At 38.6% G+C, this 20,941-nt stretch overlaps 1 protein-coding gene across 1 annotated transcript in view; it reads left to right on the plus strand.

The window, feature by feature from the left end:
- NWD2 (NACHT and WD repeat domain containing 2) overlaps nucleotides 1-20,941 on the plus strand; it is a 242,161-nt gene that overhangs the window by 118,946 nt on the left and 102,274 nt on the right. The window contains exon 3 of the mRNA XM_027544238.1: nucleotides 11,492-11,608. Coding sequence (XP_027400039.1) covers nucleotides 11,492-11,608 — 117 coding nt within the window. The remainder of the gene's footprint in view (nucleotides 1-11,491; nucleotides 11,609-20,941) is intronic.

The following is a 20,941-nucleotide window of genomic DNA, read 5'->3' on the forward strand; positions in this document are numbered from 1 at the left end:
ACAGAGAATACAGTCATCGCGATGCTGACTGGGCTGGTGCTTGCTGCAGAGGAAATGCACAGAGCTTGGGGCCTGCATGATGGGGATGCCTTGTGGAACCTAGAGGCACAGGAAGGCCAGCTGAGGAACTGGTACCAGTCTGTGGAAAATTCTGAAGGCTGGGTAGATGGCCAGGTTAAAAAGAAGACCGTTTCTGGCAAAAGGAACATATTTTCATAAGCAAATTTGGGAAGGAATTTTATGTAGCACTCACTGCCTGCCAGGCACTTATTCTAAGTGCAGTATGTATATTAACTTGTTTAATCTTTCCTAGGAGCCTAGGAGGTAAATTCTGTCTTTGCATTTTTTTAGATAAGGACACTTAGAAATATTGAAAGTAACTATTAGAGATCCCACAGCTAATAAGTGGCAGAGTCAGAATGTGAATCAGTGCTCTTTGGCCCTAGGGTGTGTGTTCTTAGTGTACCAATAAAGCCTCTTATATATTCATGAAAATTTATATAAATGTTTAGGTATATAATTTATACCTGTATATATGTAAGTCTATGTGAATATATAAATGTGTACTCATGTATACACATGTTGTACAAATGTGTGTGAGGAATATACAGCTGGAATATGACCCATGAGTGACAACATGGTATAAGGTGAAGCTGGAGGAGAATCCCCATGGACAGAGGAACCTGGCCGGCTACAGTCCATGAGGTCGCACAGAGTTGGACACGACGGAGCGACTAAGCACAGCTCAGCTCGTGCAGGGTCTCATAAATCAGGTCACAGATTCTAGACTCTGTCTTCGGGTGATAGGAAGCATAAGCCTGGAAAATACTGTAAAGCGATGTTAGCAGCCCAGGTTCAAACCCCGCATCTGCTGCTTGCTACCTGTGTAATTTTGAGCAAGTTACTTCTCTATGCCTCAGCCTTTTCATTTACAAAATAGGGATATTTCTGCCTATTCCTATGTTTTAAGGAGTAAGTAAGTTACTCTGTATAGTGTCTGGTAGAATGAAAGGAAATCTTAACTAGGCCATCAGTTTGCATTTTAAAAAGATTCCTCTGCCTGTAGGGTAGTGAGTGGATGAGAAGGAGCAAGGAGAGGAGCAGGGAGATGATTTAGGAAACTAGCAGTCATACAGGCATGGGTGTGCACAGCAGGTCACTCCTGTACAGTGGTGGCTGATATTCCCCAGACAGAGCAGGGCCATCCTTGGGTCTTTGCCTGTGGTCAAGTGCTCTGCCCCTGAAGGAAGTTGGTATCTCGTTGCAGCCTGGCTAAGGTTCCTTTATGCAGTGAGTTTCCCCAGCTTGGTCTCAACATCGATGCATGGAGCTCCTGACCTGCAGCTTCTTTTCTGCCTTCAACAACTTCTGGTACCTTCTTTGTGTCCCCAAGTTCATTAAGCCTTAGTCAGAGGTCCTGCCTTAGTTGAGTGTTTAGTCCTTCCTTACCATCACATTACCATTCGTTGTTAGGACTGTCCCGAGGCCACATCTCCCAAGACACAGAGGCATCAGGTTTGAGGAGTTAGTCATCTTTGTGAGGCTTTGAATGAAACATTATCCTCACTCACGCTATTGGATCCTCTTTCTGAGGAGCGTGTATGACCACTGGGGCCAACCTGTTCTTGTGCTTGATTTAGGACTCAATTTTCTCAGAAATCAGGATACCTTAGTCATGCTCCCATCTATCCTATCAGATAACACTCGACCAAGAGAAAATCTGCAGGTGACCTAAGTCATCAGTATTTGCAATAGTTCTAATAAAGTGACTACAAATAACGTGCCTGAGTGAAAAACCCAAAGTTGGTTCTGTTCTTGTCAGGTTGGTTTTTTTTCCCCTTTCTTGTATCCCATGCATCTGGGGAAAGTCACTCTTAACCAGAGTAAGAATTTCCAGATTCATAAACCGTAGCTTATCACTGAAAACAGTATCTGACAAACCTAGTCTGAGGCATAAGAATGCATGTATACCTGTGGCTGATTCATGTTGATGTGTGGCAGAAACCAACACAACATTGTAAAGCAATTATCCTCCAATTAAATTTTTTTAATTAAATTTTATTTTTTTTAAAGAGCAAAAGGTCTTTTCAAAGCCATGTCTTGTAAAGACCAGTAAGACTAGAGAAATACTATTTTAATAGAAACAAACTCCTAACTATAAGTAATGTGAGTTTTTTCAGTACAAAACAAGATAATTCCTACAGAGCAAATGCCCTAGGCAAGGGCAGAATCATCAGAGTGAGTGTGTAGCCTCCCATGGTAATACCTTTGAGAAGCAGCCTCCATCTTAGTACCGTGTTTGTTCAACACCAGAACCAGTCATCTTGTCTCTGTAGTTACATTTTTTTGCATTCGGATAGTGTCATATGGCTTCCCAGGTGGCACTAGTGGTAAGAATCTGCCTGCCAATGCAGGAGACACAAGAGACTCCTGGGTAGGGAAGATCCCCTGGAGTAGGAAATGGCCCCCCACTCCAATATTCTTGCCTGGAAAATTCCCTGGGCAGAGGAGCCTGGCGCACGACAGCCCATGGGGCTGCAAAGAGTCAGACACTACTGAGCTACTGAACACACACAGTGTCCGATAGCATGGGAAAATTAAGAAGGAAAATATTTTGGAAAATACTTCAATTTCAGAGGCTCTTAATGTGAAACCATTATAAATTGTTTTTGTTTTATTTTGATAAAGCGTAAGGTTATTATTTGTTTCTTACACAGTTGCTTTATTGTTTGTTCAGTAATCTTGGTATTTAAATGATTGTGTCTGATTTCAACTGGTAAAATTTGTTAGAGCTTTTATTTTCTGGCTTTTTTTGTTTTCAGACCAATTCAGCACATTATAATGAGCATGATAAATTAGCTTCCCTGAGAATATTTTTAAAGAAGTTAGATAGTTTTAAGTGAAAAAAGATAAAATCAAATTACTTTCCTAAGCTTTTATATTTAATGATGTAATAAGCAAAGACACATAAAATGTGTTGTCAACAAGGTAGTATTCCAATAAATAGTAAATTAGATTCTAGTGTCTGCAGTGCTTGGACATTAGGCCAAAAGCTAAACTTAATTTTTAAAGTATATGATAAATCTTGTCTTTTTGAGCACTTTGGGTTCAAGCCACTTCTTGCCAGTTATTGATTATGTGGATATATGGCATTTCTGTTTGCCCATAATGGTGTTTTGTGTGGCATAAGCTAAATGTTTCATTTATTTATTTCTTCCTTGTCTTCATGGTTGCTTGATTTTATTTTTCATCATTTTCTGCTCATAAAGACATTTGAGAAAGAACAATTTAAATATTCTCTTACTTCCAGCTTTTCTTTAAACAGTGCAATTGAAGTAAGGATACATGTACCTATGAAGGCCTGGGTGAAGGCAGGGGTGGCCAGATTTTAAGGAAATAACAGGTGCAAAAATGATTATAAAAACTCCCATAGATGGCAAATAAATCTTGTGACATTTAGGCTTCTATTTAAAAAATAAGTGAATGCCTTGTTTTGACTTTTACCCTGGTCATTTGTTCACATATATTTAGTGAGATCTTATTGTTTAGCTCTTCATGTACCAAGTGCATGATTTAAACATTTCTGTTCTTACTCTCTCAGTTCTTTGAATTGGAGTTGTAAGACCTGTAGAAAATCACAGTCCAAGCTAGATGTGCAGAGTATTCCTGAGTGATAATTCAGTTCATGTATCATAAAAATTTGCCCACTTAAAGTATACAATTCAGTGTTTTTAGTGTATTCACAGTTATGTAATCACTGCCAAAATCAATTTTAGAATATTTTCATCATCCGAAGAAGAAATCCTGTCCCTTTGGCATCACTTCCTAATTGCCCTATTCCCCTCCCTCCCAGCCCTGGCCAACCAGTGATCTACTATTTGACAGTATAGATTTGCCTGTTCTAGACCTTTCATGAAAATGGAATCATGCAACAGGTGATCTTTTGTGACTAGCTTCTTTCCCTGAGGATAGCATTTTCAAGGCTCATCCATGTTGTAACATGTATCAGTATTTCATTGCTTTTTTCTTGCCAGAACATACCCCATTGTGTGATGTATATCATTTTTATTTATCCGTTGATCAGTTTATGGACATTTGAAGTGTTTCCACTTTTTGGCTATTATGAATACTACTGTTATGAACATTCATGTACAAATATTTTGTCTAGAGGTAGGTTTTCATCTCTCTTGGGTATATACCAAGAATAATTTGCTGGATCATGTGGTAATTCTGTTCAGTTATTTGGGGAACTGCCAGACTGTTTTCTAAAGTGGCTGCACTGTTCTATACTCCTACCAGCAGTGCATGAGGTTTGTAATCTCCACATCTTTATCAACACTTGTTATCAGTCTTTTTGATCATAGCCATCCTAGTGGGTATGAAGTGTTATCTTGTAGTTTTGATTTGTAATCCCCCTGATGACTAATGAAATTATCTTTTCATGTGGTAATATTGATTAGATTATTGTTTATTGGCAATCTGTATATATTCTGTGAAGAAATATCACTCAAATCTTTTGTCTATTTTAAAATGGATTGTCTTATTGAGTTGTAGGAGTTCCTAATATATTCCAGATACAAACCTATTATCAAATATGATTTGCAAATACTTTCTTCCATTTTAAGGGTGCCTTCTTCACTTTCTTGTTAGTGTCTTTTGAATCACAATTTTTTTTTAATTTTGAGAAGTCAAATTTAATTTACTTATTTATAACTTCGCAATAATATCTAAAAAATCATTGTCAAATCCAGGTCACAAAGATGTTTTCTATAAGAATATGATTTTATAGTTTTAACTCTTAATTTATGTTTAGGATCCATTTTTAGTTAATTTTTATATATGGTGTGAGGTAGGAATAAAACCTCACTCTGTTGCATGTAATTGTCCAGTTATCACAATACTGTTGACTGTTTTGCCACCCTTGTTGAAATTAGTTGACCATAAGTGTGAGAATTTGTTTCTGGATTTTTAATTTTATTCCATTGAATACACTTATGCCAGTATCACACTATCTTGATTATTGTAGCTTCATCAGTTCAGTTGCTCAGTCATGTCCGACTCTTTGCGACCCCATGAACTGCACGCAGCACGCCAGGCCTCCCTGTCCATCACCAACTCCCGGAGTCCACCCTAACCCATGTCCATTGATCATTGATGCCATCCAACCATCTCATCCTCTGTCATCCCCTTTTCCTCCTGCCCTCAATCTTTCCCAGCATCAGGGTCTTTTTCAAGGCTGCAGTCACTATCTGCAGTGATTTTGGAGCCCAGAAAAATAAAGTCAGCCACTGTTTCCCCATCTATTTGCCATGAAGTGATGGGACCGGATGCCATGATCTTTGTTTTCTGAATGTTGAGCTTTAAAGCCAACTTTTTCACTCTCCTCTTTCACTTTCATCAAGAGGCTCTTGAGTTCCTCTTCACTTTCTGCCATAAGGGTGTTGTCATCTGCATATCTGAGGCTATTGATATTTCTTCCGGCAATCTTGATTCCAGCTTGTGCTTCTTCCAGCCCAGCATTTCTCATGATCTCTGCATATAAGTTAAATAAGTAGGGTGACAATATACAACCTTGATGTACCCCTTTTCCTATTTGGAACCAATCTGTTGTTCCATGCCTAACTGTTGCTTCCTGACCTATATATAGGTTTCTCAAGAGGCAGGTCAGGTGGTCTGATATTCCAATCTCTTTCAGAATTTTCCACAGTTTATTGTGATCCACACAGTCAAAGGCTTTGGCATAGTCAATAAAGCAGAAATAGATGTTTTTCTGGAACTCTCTTGCTTTTTTGATGATCCATTGGATGTTGGCAATTTGATCTCTGCTTTCTCTGCCTTTTTTAAAACCAGCTTGAACATCTGGAAGTTCATGGTTTACATATTGCTGAAATCTGGCTTGGGGAATTTTAAGCATTACTTTACTAGTGTGTGAGATGAGTGCAATTGTGTTGTAGCTTCATACTGAATTTGAAATCTGGAAGTGTGAGTCTTCCAACTTAATTCTCCTTTTGCAAGATTATTTTGGTTGTTTTGGGTCTCTTGAATTTCCATATGATTTTTAGGATCAGCTTGTCAATTTCTGTAAGCCAGCTGGAAGTTTTATAGTGATTGCATTGAATCTATAGCTTTATCTAGAGGTGTTGCCATCTTAATATTTACTCCCCCCAGCCATTTATAGGGGATGTCTTTCAATGGTATTTTGTAATTTTCAAAATGTAAAATTTACATTTCTTTTGTTCAGTTTATTTATGAGCTTTTTATTCTTTCTCATGCTCTTAAATGGACTTTTTAATTTATCTTAGATTGCTGCTGCTAGTATATAGAAGTACAGTTCGGTTCAGTTGCTCAGTCATGTCCAACTCTTTGCGACCCCATGGACTGCAGCACCAGGCTTCCCTGTCCATCACCAACTCCTGGTGCTTACTCAAACTAATGTCCATCAACTCGGTGATGCCATCCAGCCATCTCATCCTCTGTCGTCCCCTTCTCCTCCCACCCCCAATCTTTCCCAGCATCAGGGTCTTTTCAAATGAGTCAGTTCTTCACATCAGGTGGCTATAGTATTGGAATTTCAGCTTCAGCATCAGTTCTTCCAATGAACACCCAGGACTGATCTCCTTTAGGATGGACTGGTTGGATCTCCTTGCAATCCAAGGGACTCTCAAGAGTCTTCTCCAACACCACAGTTCAAAAGCATCAATTCTTTGGCACTCAGCTTTCTTTATAGTCCAGCTCTCACATCCATACATGACTACTAGAAAAACCATAGCCTTGACTAGATGGACCTATGTTGGCAAAGTGATATCTCTGCTTTTTAATATGCTATCTAGGTTGGTCATAACTTTTCTTCCAAGGAGCAAGCATCTTTTAATTTCATGGCTGCAGTCACCATCTGCAGTGATTTTGGAGCCCAAGAAAATAAAATCTCTGTTTCCATTGTTTCCCCATCTATTTGCCATGAAGTGATGGGACCAGATGCCATGATCTTAGTTTTCTGAATATTGAGTTTTACAGTTGGATCTTATACATTGATCTTGTATTCTACAACCTTGCACAACTCATTAATTGTAAGTTTTTTAGTGGTTTCCTTAGAATTTTCAATATATAAGATTTTGTGATCTATGAATACAGGTGGATCTGCTTTTGCCTTTCCTCTATGGACTTATTTTATTTCTTTTCTTGCCCAGTTGCCCTGACTGGAACCTCCACCTCCAGTATAGTGTAGAATAAAAGTGGAAATACTGGGTATCCTTCTTCTGCTTCTAATCTTAGGTAGAAAACTTTCAGTGCTCCTTAAGTATCATGTTAGATATGTTTTTCTTTAAAACATGTCCTTTACTCAGGTGGAAGAAGTTAATTTCTATTAATAGTTGAGGGTTGTTTTTTTTTAAATCACGAAGCAGTGTTGGATTTAGTTGGACTCTTTTTGTATCTGTTGAGACTGACTATATGGGTTTTGTTCTTTATTAATATATAGTGTCTCCCATTAGTTGATTTTCTGATGCTAATGCTACATTTATGGAATAAATCCCACCTAGTTGTGTTATATAATTCTTTTTATGTGCTACCAGGTTAGGAATTGTAGTACTTTTGTTGAGGATGTTTATTTTCATAAGAGATGTTGCTTTGTATTTTCCTCATAATATTTTTGTTTAGCTGTGATACCAAGATCATACTGGTCTCAGAGTAAGTTAGGAATGTTCTTTTGTAGACTGAATAATTGATACAAATGCTTTTGTAAACATTGGGTAGAATTCACCAGTTTATCCATCTGAACCTAGGCTTTTCTTTTTATGCAGCTTTTTAAAACTTACTACTTAATCTCTTGTCATAAATATCTTCACATTTTCTATTCAATCTTGAGTCAATTTACATAGCCAGTGTCTCTCTAGGAATTTGTCCATTTCATGTAAGGGATCTAATTAATTGGCACACAGATGTCCATAGTATTCTCTAATAATTCTTCTATTTCTGTAAGGTTAATAGTTATAGCCTCTTTCACCCCACATTTTAGATAGCTTTTTTTTTTTTTGGTCTGTTCATTTAGTTTTGTCCCCTTTGTTGATCTCTTCAAGAACCAATTTTTGGTTTGTTTTTTCTAAGTTTTCTATTCTGTTTCATCAATTTCCATTGTCATCTATTATTTCCTTCCTCCTGCTTGCTTTGGCTTGCCCTTGATCTCCTCTTCCTATTGTCTTCAGTTAAATTATTGAAATCTTAATTTTTATATAGGTGTTTATAGGTCTAAATTCCTCTAAGTACTACTTTACTTGCATCTCACAGTTTCAGTATGTTGTATCTTCATTTTCATTCATCTCAAAGTAATTTTTAATTTCCCTAGTAATTTCTTCTTTGATTCATTGGTTATTTAGGAGTGTTAATTTCCAAATACTTGTGAATTTTCCAAGTTTCTGTTATTGATTTCTGATACCATCCCATTGTATTCAGAGAACATACTTTATATGAATTAAATCTATTTAAGGTTATTGAGGCTTGTTTTATCATCTAACATATGGTCTATCCTGGAGAATGTTCTCTGTGGACTTAAGAATGTACATTCTGTTGTTAGATAGATTGTCCTAAGACATTAGAACTAGTTGGTTTATGGTATTGCTTCAGTCTTCTAGGATTTTGGTGATCTTCTTTCTAGTTCTTCTTCCCATTATTGAATGAGATATTCAGTCTCCAGTCGTTACAGTTGAATTGTCAGTTTCTCCTTCACTGTTGTCAGTTTGTGGTTCATGTATTTTAAGGCTCTTTGTTGCACATACATTTATGATTGTTATATCTTCCTGTTGGATGGACCCTTATTATAAAATGTCCCTCTTCATCTCTAGTTATATTGTTTTAAAATTTATTTTCTGTGATATTAAAATAGCCCTGTGAGCTTTCCTATGGTTGGTGTTGGCGTGATAAATCTTTTTCCACCGTTTTAACCAATCTGCCCAATGTATCGGAAAAGGCAGTGGCACCCCACTCCAGCACTCTTGCCTGGAAAATCCCATGGACGGAGGGGCGTGGAAGGCTGCAGTCCATGGGGTCGCTGAGGGTCGGACGCGACTGAGCGACTGAGCGACTTCACTTTTCACTTTCATGCATTGGAGAAGGAAATGGCAACCCACTCCAGTGTTCTTGCCTGGAGAATCCCAGGGATGGGGGAGCCTGGTGGGCTGCCATCTATGGGGTCGCACAGAGTCGGACACGACTGAAGCGACTTAGCAGCAGCCCAATGTATATCTCCTGTAGAAGCATATTGTCAAGTCTTGCTTTTATCCAGTATCAGTCTCTGCCTTTGTATTGTTTAAATCAGTCACACTTAATGTATTGACATAATGGTATTATTGACATAATGGGATTTACTTCTGTCATTTTACTTTTATTCTACATATTTGTCATTTGTTTTCCTCTATTTGCTTTGCTTTGCAGTGTGCGACTGTTTTCTAGTTTAACATTTTAATTCCTTTAATGATTTTTTCACTATTTTTGAGTAATTTTTCTTTGTAGTTAAAGACATATACATATTGTTAGTATAAATCATAAGCAGATTCTAAGTTAATTCCATTGAGCTAGGTGGCTCAGTGGTAAAGAATCTGCCTGTAAAACATGAGACATGGGTTCAATCTCTGTATCAGAAAGATCCCATGGAGAAGGAAATGGCAACCTACTCCAGTATTCTTGCCTGGGAAATCCCATGGACACAGGAGCCTGGCGGGTTACAGTCCATGAGGTCACACAGAGTCAGACATGACTTAAGTGACTCAGCAATAGAAAGACTACTCCCTTATAGCTCTGTTCCCTTTTCTCCCTTTTTGTGCTATTGTTATTATATATTCAACATCTAATAAGTTACAATGACATCATTATTACTTTATATAATTTTATGTCACTTAAAGGTTTGACTGGAATAGCAGGTATATATTTACAGCTTTTGTTACATCAACTTTTCATTTTTACCATTTCTGTATCTCATTTATTCTAAATCATACCTTTCCTCAGATCCTCAAACAGTGTCAGCCAAAAGGATGGGGACCAGGTTCTGTGTATGGTTGTTTGTGTATGGCACAACCGAGTTATCATTCACATTGCAGATTCGTGTGTTTATTTTGACAGTTTATTGGCAGATGGTCAAAAATGTCTTGTTTAGTAATTTCAGTATAAGAAGTTCAGTAATTTACAGTTCTGTCCAGTTAAACTTTGTGATGGTGAAGTATATATAAATATATCTGCACTTTCTAACATGAAAGTCAGTAACTGCATGTGACTAGTAAGCATTTGAACTGAATTTTTTAGTTTATATTAACTTTTAGATAACCACAGCTAATGGCTCTCATATTAGACAGTGAAGTTATATCTCAGATGTTCCCCTTTCTTAATATTAAAGCAAGAACCCTAAAATAAGTGTTCATAGTTTCATATGTTATAGAACTCATTGCCTGGGCCATAGGAATATTTTTTAAAGAATCTGTTATATCTCCATCAGCCACCTAAAAATTCAAGTGCAGATAGACAGAGATTTTGGTACAGACACTTATGTGGGGTGTTGGCCAAAAGAAGGGAAGTACACAGTACTTGGGGCACACTGGAGGATCCATGCCCTGGGTCTCCATCTCACTGGATGCCTTGCAAACAGTAAGGAGAGGGTTCTTTTTTCTGCTTATAGGAAATAAGGAAAAGAAGAATTCTTCAAAGCTACAATTAGAAACGTTTACCTTATGCAGATAGCAGTTGAGTAAAGGGAATGAAACTCATACTGCTCTCCATAGCAAATTTTTCAAAGAGTGTAATTGTACAAGTTCTTACAGATTCTCAGAATCTTTCCTTGTAGTCTTTGAAGTAAGGAGACAGAGGATCCCATTATCCTCACTTCTCTGTAAGGTATCCCTTTCATTGTCTTCTATATACATTTTTTCAGATATGTAGTGATGAAAGCTGAGCTGCTTAGGGGCTTAGAGATAACAGATATAAGCAAAATGTCCCCATGGGATAACAGGTTTCTTTTTTTTATTTTTTTAAAGAAATGTATTTATTTAACTTTGGGTCAGTATATGCGAATGCCCATTGTGGTTTTCCCTTCTCATATTGAGACACAGTGTAAAATTACACACTGTTCCTTATCTCAGATAATGTAGTAACTACATCCCAGCTGCTTTCAGACTTCTGAAATCCTGTTGCCATTTCAATATAATGAAAGCCTGCACTGAAAAGCCTCTGACATTTAACATTTCATTTTCTCTGGGCCCATGTCAACAGTATAATCAGGGACAAAAAAAAGAAATTATAGTGTTCATCCCCAAACCATCATGGTATTAAAAAAAAAAAATACCCCTTTAGATTAATCTTAAAAATCATTTTCCCTATCAAAGGCAAAACATGCTGCCAAGAGAAAAGTTAGAAGTCATATTAGCTTAATATTGTGAATAAGAATAAAGCCTACATGTCAGTTGAGTTTTCCTGCAGGTGAATTAACACTGCCTCCTCTCTGGGTCCCCAGGTCATAGATCTGTACTGGGGAGTTCATGAAGATGAATGGGACAGCCCTGAGCTCCAGAAGACCCGCATGAAGCTGCTGGAAGATTGTTTGAAAACTTCTGCAGGTCCATGTTTTGTTGTGGGTATAGAAACACTAATGCTTTATATTAAATTGTAGATGAATGTGAGAATTCTTGATTTGTGATTCTTAAAAGGCTTTTAGAATCGGGGGAGGGAAATACTTGCTCTTCTATATCTATTTAAAATTCTTAAACTGTCTCCTTGTCCTCAGTGTGTGAGGACAAAATCCTCCACTTGCCATGAACAGCACTGCAAATTAATGGTTAATAATTTGAAGTGGTAATCAAAGGGAGGGCTTGGGGTTGACAACAATTTCCAAGCACCTTGTGATCACCAGTGAGGATTACTCAGTCCTCCAATAAGTATCCTCATTTTCCTTACATTTTATCATGTGGTATTCCATCCTAGTATCTGTTTCTCAGCATTAGAATTTCTGGCATATTTCTTTAAACACTGTGGCTGAAACATTGTTCAACTAAATACACTGTGTCAGATCCACCAATAGGAATTGATATCATGTGGAAAAAAATTGTTTTTATGGTGATTTTCAGCCAGAGATGCTCAAGTGGAACATTATCATTAATTTGTCATTATTTTCTAAAGGGATATCCAAATCCAAATCCAGTCCTCTGTGTAAACACAGTGGTGGTAAGAGAAGCAGATCACTCTGTGACAGATGATGCACTAAATCATGGCCTTAATTTAGCTGAAGAAAGACCTTATCTTGAACCCAAACACTACCAGCCGATAGGGAAGTTGGCCCTTTCCACACAGATGTTCTGAGGTTGATGGATGCTTGTGAATTACTAGTGGAGAAAATGTCATAGTATACAATTAAAAGCTAGATTCAGTGTATCAGTAAAAGCTTTTAATATGTATTTGCATGTCCATTTATATTCAAACTCCACATAAGGGGTAAAGTACATAAAGGATGTTCTATAATATTTTTAGTATGTGGATAAATTATTCATTTATTCACCAGCTACTTAGTGAATGCTGTTCCTAGTGAATGCTCTTAGTTTTGGGGCAAGTAGATTTATATGAAATGATCATTTTGTAGGTCAGTTTCTTATGACTAATGTTAGAGTTGTACTGAAAAGGTAAGACTTTGTTTCCTCATGGAGGATTATTCTTATGTGGGACTTGCATCATTTTTATGTGGGACTAACAAGAGAGGGCAGATAAATATCAAAGCAACAAGTAAACAAGTCAGATGGTAACAAGAGCTATGGAGAAAAATACAAAAAGGAAGGAAGAGAGGGAAGAGAAGTGAGGGGAGAGACTTGTTATTTTGAGTAGAAAGGTGGAGAAAGCCTCACCAGTAAGGTGACTGTGGAGGCGGTGGCAGGACGAGGGACAGGGAAGAACCAAGTGGACGGTGCACGCACAGCTTTCCAGGAGAGGAATTGGGGAGCGTGCGTGGCATGCTCAGGAGAGAGGAAGCAGGTGGGTGCCTAAAGCAGCATAAGCACAAGAGTGTGGGAGTGGGGTCTTGTCACCTTGAAACTGACCAGAAAGACTTTACTGTACTCGGTCATGAGAAGCCAGAGTACGTGGAGCAGAGGACTGAGATCCGACTCATGCTAAAGCCTACTGTGGCTGCCGGGGGTAGGACAGAGGGCAAAGCATGAAAACTAACGTGATATGCAAAACAAGAACATACATGGTTGGGGGGTAGAGAATGGACATCCAAAAACAGTGTCCTGTGGTCTGAACAGAATGCAGAAAATCCTAAAAAAGTCTATAGATACCCGAAGAGCTAGTAGTGGAAGAGGAATTAAGACTTTTTCCATGAGTCTTCAGAGGATAGAGAGAGAGCAGTGGGTAGAAATCACAGGGAGACAGGTTTTGGCTCCAAGTGAAGCTGTTAGAGGCTTTAGCTTTCTCTCAGATTTGGGAGTCAGAGATCCCTGGGTCTCACTGACATTTCACAGCTGTGGGACATGGGAGGAACTTCTTTACCATTCTAAGCTTTGGCTTTCTTATCTGTAAACTGGAAATAATAGTTACCTGCCTCCTGGTGTCTTTCTGAGGATGAAATGAAATTACAGGACACTTTTTATAGTGTCTGATAAATAGTAACCCACAAAAAGTATTATTTTTTTGTCGTAATCATTATCTCTCAAAACTGCCTAAATTGTTGGTGATGCACTCTTTATAGATTCATCAAACTAGAGAACACAGATCACTCTGACAGAGATGCTGTAGGAGAGATAGACAAATTAGACCAAATTCCACCATGCTTAGAAAGCTAGATTTAGAAGACAAAGAGCTGTGTGTGTGTATGCCCTGGGGCATCTCTATTGCTGTGATCTTCATAGCTTTAGACCGATCCAGCCTCAGAAATTCAGGGATGAGAGAGACATTCTTCTCCTTTTATCTTCCTGTAGAGTATCATACCCAAAGTAACTAAAATTAGTCATGGCCATTAATCCCTAGAAGTTGCTGGCAGGGGGATGAATAAAGACTTCGTAAGTTCATGCAGGTTCTGAGAGTAAAGGTTAACTGATAGAATACCAGTAACAACTTCACTGAACATAAGCAAATCATTTATCCCTCCTTCTGTTCCCTATTGCACGTTGAAACTCAAGGCAACCATAATAAAACCCTGTGGACAGAGCCAGGATTATTCACCCCAGTGATCCTAAATCATGCAAGGCCTATTTCACTGCTTATAGGAAAAAGTACGTCTCTTATGGCCTTTCCTGTTGTAACTATGGTAACAGTGGGCTATGTGTGTCGCTTTTGAGCTCCAGTTTCCCTGCCCACTGCTCCCTTGTGATATTTCGAGAAGTCATGATGACCCCCCTGGGATGCAAAGCATGGCATATTACTTCCCTGGTGCTGAAGTCTTTGGCAAGAAAATTTACTATTACTCAATGAAAAAAAAATGTTTTTATCTTCAAAGCCTTCACAGATACTAGCCCTTATGTTAGTTACAAATTCAGTACCAGACAAAGCTTTCATATTTGAGTACCTCAGGAATTGAAGTCCAAAGGGAACTTGGACTTAAATGTTGTATGCAGATGGTTCTTTTCAACTTCCTTTCCTAAAAGTTGTCCTTTGAGATGGGGCCTGGGGTCCCAGAGACAGGCAGGCTATGCCTGCTAATCCCAGGAAGTTCTTTGCACACTTGCTTTGAGTCACATGGAGGACAGAGAGATGGAGTAAGGTACCTAGACAAGTGTCCAGTTTCGCTCTCAGGATTAACTTGGGAGATATACCACACTGAAATTCATCATCTCTACTAAGAAAGAACAGCTTTTGTAGACGTGGATTAGAAGGCTCAGACAGTGAGGAAAACCTACAATTTTTATTTCACAACTGGAGTTAGAGCCCTAGTTCTGACAGGGCAGGTCACTGACCTCACCTTGCTTTAATTATCACATCCATAAAATGGGAAAAAATAACAGTAAACTGAAAGTAAAATAAGTATAAAAGGTTTGTTGTAGAAACCAAATGTGATGGTGTATGTGAGAGTTCTTTGTAAACTATAAAGAGCTCCACAAGTATTAGTTATTATTCAGTGGTGATTTTGTTATTTTCCAATGAGAATAAAATGTTTTTATTAATACTGGGTGTTTATGTGATACTGGAAAATTTTCCCTTTGAAAATGTGGAGGATAGTCTCAGTGTAGAAAGGGTTAATACCTGATTCAGACAGTCAAATATTAAAGGGTTTTTTAGTTCATTCTTAACATTATAAAATGTAGAGAGTATATATTAATTTGCTTAAATTTACTTACTAAGACCTTTACCTGCTCCCAAGAAGGGATTCTGATCAGGACTGCAGTTAACAAGGGGGCAGCTCACAGCTGGGTCCAGAATCACTATCTGTTTCTCCTTTTAAGTGCAGAGAATTGCCTCAGCCTTCACAAAGTATGCAAAGTTCAGCAGAATCTTTCCCCACCAGCCTGTTCCACCCACTTAATTCAGGAAAAGTCCTGATGAAGGGGAGAAAAATATCACCTCCTGGAGAGAGCAGAGTCCATATACATGCTGCCTATCTCAGCCCCATTCCTCTCCACAAGATGTGTTTATGGGGAGAGAGCATTTTCTTCTTGTCATCCCTCCAGACTCAGAGCAGCCCCGGAAAATTGGTTGTGGAGTTTGGGCATTGACTCTGGATCTTGAGTAAAGTCCCATCTCATAGCAGAAGTTGATAAAACCTTAAGTAATCTGCTGGCTTAAACTGGAGTTTGAAAAGCTTAGATAACTTTAGGGATGCTGCACCGAAATATGTGGCTGCATGCTCTGCTCTGTGGGGTACAGACAGTATCGCACTGCGTTCCCTCAATCCACAGCGTGGATGATGTAGAAATCTACTGAGAAAGGTATTGGCAGGTTCCCCTAGGAGAGCCATGACTGGCCTCTGCACCCAAAAAAACAAAAAAGAGCACCAGTTAGAGACAGAGATTCCATGACTTAACATTCAGAGAGGTGTTTCCCACATCTTAGAGTCAGGACAAAGAGAATATGCCACCTGTAGTATTGTTTTGTTAATTCTCAGGAGTCTCAGGAAGCCAAAGCACATGTAGCATTCTCATTGGGGCTACCCGATTGCACAAATATGTTAGCAAGATCAAACCAGTCAACCCTAAAGGAAATCAACCCTGAGTATTCATTGGAAGGACTGATGCTAGAGCTGAAGCTCCAGTTCTTTGGCCACCTGATGCGAAGAGCCAACTCATTGGAAAAGATCCTGATGCTGAGAAAGATTAAGGGCAAGAGGAAAAGGGGATAAGAAGGGATGAGATGATTGGATGGAATCACCAACTCAGTGGACATGAGTTTGATCAAACTCTGGGAGTGAAGGTCAGGGAAGCATGGTGTGCTGCAGTTCATGGGGTCTCAGAGTCAGACATGACTTAGTGACTGAACCAACAACATATTAGCACTGAAGAGAGAAATAGTCAAGACCAAAGGAATGGGACTGTTGCCATCATTCTTACCTGAGTGTAAGCAGATGCTGAAGCAGCCTCCTTACCTGCCCCCCAGCATTCACACACACTGCCATCAGTGGCCAAGGACAGAGAAAGAAAGGCCGTGGTCTTGCCTACCACAGACAGCTCCAGGCAGCCGCTTTAAAACCACTATGCACCAAGGAAGCAGAAGAAAGCTTAGCAGGCTAGGTTTTAAAGCAGAAGCATGAAGACTTAAGGAATTAGACTGAGAAATCTATTACTTAGCAAGTTTAAGTTTTTCCACTAGCCAAAAAAGACAAGACAAAGCCACAGCTGTTATTGATAAAAATTAAACCATCCCATATTTGTACATCACCAAGTAAATTAAACCTATAGCATTTAGATCAGTTCATCATGACCTGTGTCACCAGTCTCCTTCAGAGTTAAATTATACCCCCTTGACAGTTGAAGTTTAGTTTCTTACTTTAATTTTTAAGAAAATCATACAGTGAGAGTTAAGTCATTCAATTTAAAGAAAGAATTATTGTTTTTATAACAGTTTTGCTTTGGAAAATAGTTCATTTTATCACATTTCAACTTTGGTTGACTTACATTTTAGGTACACTAAAAAAAATACATGAAAAATTAAAATAAGTGCTTAATGTTTGTACTTTAACAAAATGTACAGTTTTTTATGACTTAGTTTTCAAATTTGTAAGTACAGATTTATTATTTTAAAAAGTACTAAAATGGGGACACAGATTTGAACTGGAAAGTCATCTAAATGAAACAATCTAGACATTTTTTAAGTTTTTTTTAAAAAATTTTTTAATAAAAATTAATCTAAAATCTCAGATTTTCTAGGTATGTTTTGCTTGCACAATCAAGAATTCTTTACATATAAAATTAAGCTTGTCCAAGGACTTGCCTTAATCACTAATGGTCCAGGGGTTCAATCGCAGGTCAAGGGACTAGTTACATGCCATAACTAAGAGTCCACATGTTGCAGCTAAGACTTGGGGCAGCCAAATGTTTAAAAAAAAAAAAAGCCAAAATTAAACTTTTCCAGTTGAAATCATCCAGATATTATAGTTCTAAAATAGGTTCCATTAATAAATAACTTGAGCACCACCAAAAAAGTTAGAATGGGCAAACATTAAAAAATACTGTTTAAAAAAACTAAAAGCTAGTTATCTCACAGGTATAAGCCAAAATAGCACCATTAGGTTAATTGTTGCTAATATATAAAATGTTTCCACAATAAATTTTTAATACTAATACATAAGCTATTTTCACAGTTTAACTCACTATTTCACAGCTTATGTAAAGCAGCACATTTTATATGGTTAAAAGAATTACAAAGTCAACTGGAGAGCAGTTAGCCTCCTTATAACTTAATTGGTAAGAAAATTTTCACTTAAAACAAGGACTGTAACAACTTAAAGAGCTTAGTGGAGCTGTGGAGACAAAAATGATTAAAATCTCCAGAGAAAAATGGTCCTTCCTTGGTGAGCTGGCTTTACAGATTGATGTGTTCCAAAAGCATCAGTGGTTGTCATGAGTCGTTTGCTGACCATTGGGCAACACGGGTGATAGAAAGCTGGGGTGGAAAAGCAAAAGTAAGGTCTTCTACAAACTCTTGGTATTTAGGAGACACAGTCCACTAGATTGTAACAGAAAATTCAAGACTCTTGAAACACTTTAGTTCAAAGCAAACTGAATCAAACTGTAACCTGTTGCACCCAGTTCAAATACTGAATGGACTATCATGATTAGATTCTCACCTTATCAGTCTAACATAGGAAAATAAACCCCTCAATAAAAGTTCTTTTAAATACAATGCCCAGAATACAATGAAAATTACGGAATGTGCAAAGAATCAAGAAAACATACATATAAATTTTTTTTAAGTATACAATAAAAGTCAGTCCCAAGGTGAGCAAGATGATGGAATGGGCAATCAAAAACTGTTAAAAATACGTCAATGAAAATTAAAGACAGGTAAATGAATGAGATTGATTTCAACAAAGAAATGAAATCTAAAAAATTTATATTTTAGAACAGACACCAGATCTAAAATTAAAAATGTATTTGATGGGATTTAACAGAAGATTGAACATAAGACTGAATTAATGAACTCAGAGAGAAGTCAATAGAAAATATCCAAACTGAAATACAGATTTTAAAAAATAGTAAAAACAGAATGAAGCAGAAGAGACATGTGAGCCACAGTCAGTCTCACATAAGAGTAACTGGAGTCCCAGAAAAAGAGGATGGGGAAAGTGAGAATTTTTCCAAAAATGTTTAAAGACATCAACCCATATAGATTCAAAAAGCTCAGTTAACTGTAAGCAAAAAAATTACATCTGAGTTTGGACAGAGGAGCCTGGCAGTCTACAGTCCAGGGGATCTCAAAGAGTTGAACACGACTCAGCACACACATTATAGTAAATGCTGAAAACAAAAAATAAAGGAAAAAATTAAAAGCTATCAAAAGGAAGAAAAACATTGCCTGCACAAAAACAACAGATTTTCAGCTGATTTTTAATATGGAAGCTTTAGAAATCAAAAGACAGTAAAAGGTCCCAAATGTTGGAGACGAGATGGCAGAGTAGAAGGCCCTCCTCTCATAAGCACACCAAAATCACTGACTGAGAACAACTATCAATAAAAAGACTGGGATCTGTTAACAACAACAACAACAAAAACTCTGCATCCAAAGACAAAGAAGAAACCACTAGCTGGTAGGAGGGGCACGCTTGCAATATAATCAAAATCCCATACCACCCAAGGGAGCAGCCCACAAACTGGAGAATAATTATAGCCACAAGTTCTCCCATGAGAGAACAGTGAGCACCAGCCAGGCTCCCCAGCCTACAAGTCTAGCTTCCAGAGGAGGAGCCCCCAGAGTGTTGAGCTTTCAGAGCTAGCAGGGCTTCATCACAGGAGCGCCACAGGACAGGGGGAAACAGACTCCACTCTTGGAGAGTGCACACAAGGTCTCACGTGCACCAGGACCCAGGGCAAAAGCAGTAACTCCTAGGAGCCTAGGTTAGACCTGCCTGCTGGTCTTGGAGAGGCTCCAGGGAAGGCAGACTCGGGGGACATGGGGAAGGGTGGCATGGAGCTATGGCTCTCTCTGGGGTCATAAAAGAGAGCATGGCTCTCTCTGGGGTCATAAAAGCTGGTGGCAGAAACAGTGGGGACCTATGTGAACTCTAACTAGAGGCAGACATTTTGGATTCTGGGCACAAAGACCTGGCCCTACCCAACAGCCTGTAAGCTCCAATACTGGGATGCCTCAGCCCAGATAACCAATAGAGCAGGAACATAGCCCTACCTATCAGCAGACAGGCAGCCTAAAGACTTCCTGAGCCCACAACAACCTCTAGACACACCCTGCTCACCAGAGGGCCAAAACCCACCACCACCCACCAGAAAACCTTCGCAAGCCTCTAGACCAGCCTCACCCAACTAGGGGTGGACATTAGAAACAAAACTACAGTCCTACAGACCCGAGTCCACAAACACAAGTCAGAACCTACCCTGGAACTGGCTGGTCTCCGGACCTAAGAAAAGCTGAAGGCAAAGGAGAAAAGGAAAGGTATACCATTTGAATGCAGAGTTCCAAAGAATAGCAAGGAGAGATAAGAAACCCTTCCTCAGTGATCAGTGCAAAGAAATAGAGGAAAATAATAGAATGGGAAAGACTAGAGATCTCTTCAAGAAAATTAGAGATACCAAGGGAACTTTTCATGCAAAGATGGGCACAATAAAGGACAGAAATGATATGGACCTAAGAGAAGCAGAAGATATTAAGAAGAGGTGGCAAGAACACCCAGAAGAACTATACAAAAAAGATCTTTACAACCCAGATAATCACGATGGTGTGATCACTCATCTAGAGCCAGACATCCTGGAATGTGAAGTCAAGTGGGCCTTAGGAAGCATCACTATGAACAAAGCTAGTGGAGGTGATGGAATTCCAGTTGAACTATTTCAAATCCTAAAAGATGATGTTGTGAAAGTGCTGCACTCAATATGCCAGCAAATTTGGAAAACTCAGCAGTGGCCACAGGACTGGAAAATGTCAGTTTTCATTCCAATCCCAAAGAAAGGCAATGCCAAAGAATGTTCAAACTACCGCACAATTGTGCTCATCTCCCACGCTAGCAAAGTAATGCTCAAAATTCTCTAAGTCAGGCTTCAACAGTATGTGAACCATGAACTCCCAGATGTTCTACCTGGATTTAGAAAAGGTAGAGGAACCAGAGATCAAATTACCAACATCCATGGGACCATCGAAAAAGCAAGAGAGTTACAGAAAAACGTCTATTTCTGCTTTATTGACTATGCCAAAGCCTTTGACTGTGTTAATCACAATAAACTGTGGAAAATTCTGAAAGAGATGGGAATACTAGATCACCTAACCTGCCTCCTGAAGAATCTGTATGCAGGTCAGGAAGTAACACAGAACTGGACATGAA

The sequence above is a fragment of the Bos indicus x Bos taurus genome, chromosome 6 (assembly GCF_003369695.1).
Source record: "Bos indicus x Bos taurus breed Angus x Brahman F1 hybrid chromosome 6, Bos_hybrid_MaternalHap_v2.0, whole genome shotgun sequence".
Taxonomy (NCBI): Eukaryota; Metazoa; Chordata; class Mammalia; order Artiodactyla; family Bovidae; genus Bos; species Bos indicus x Bos taurus.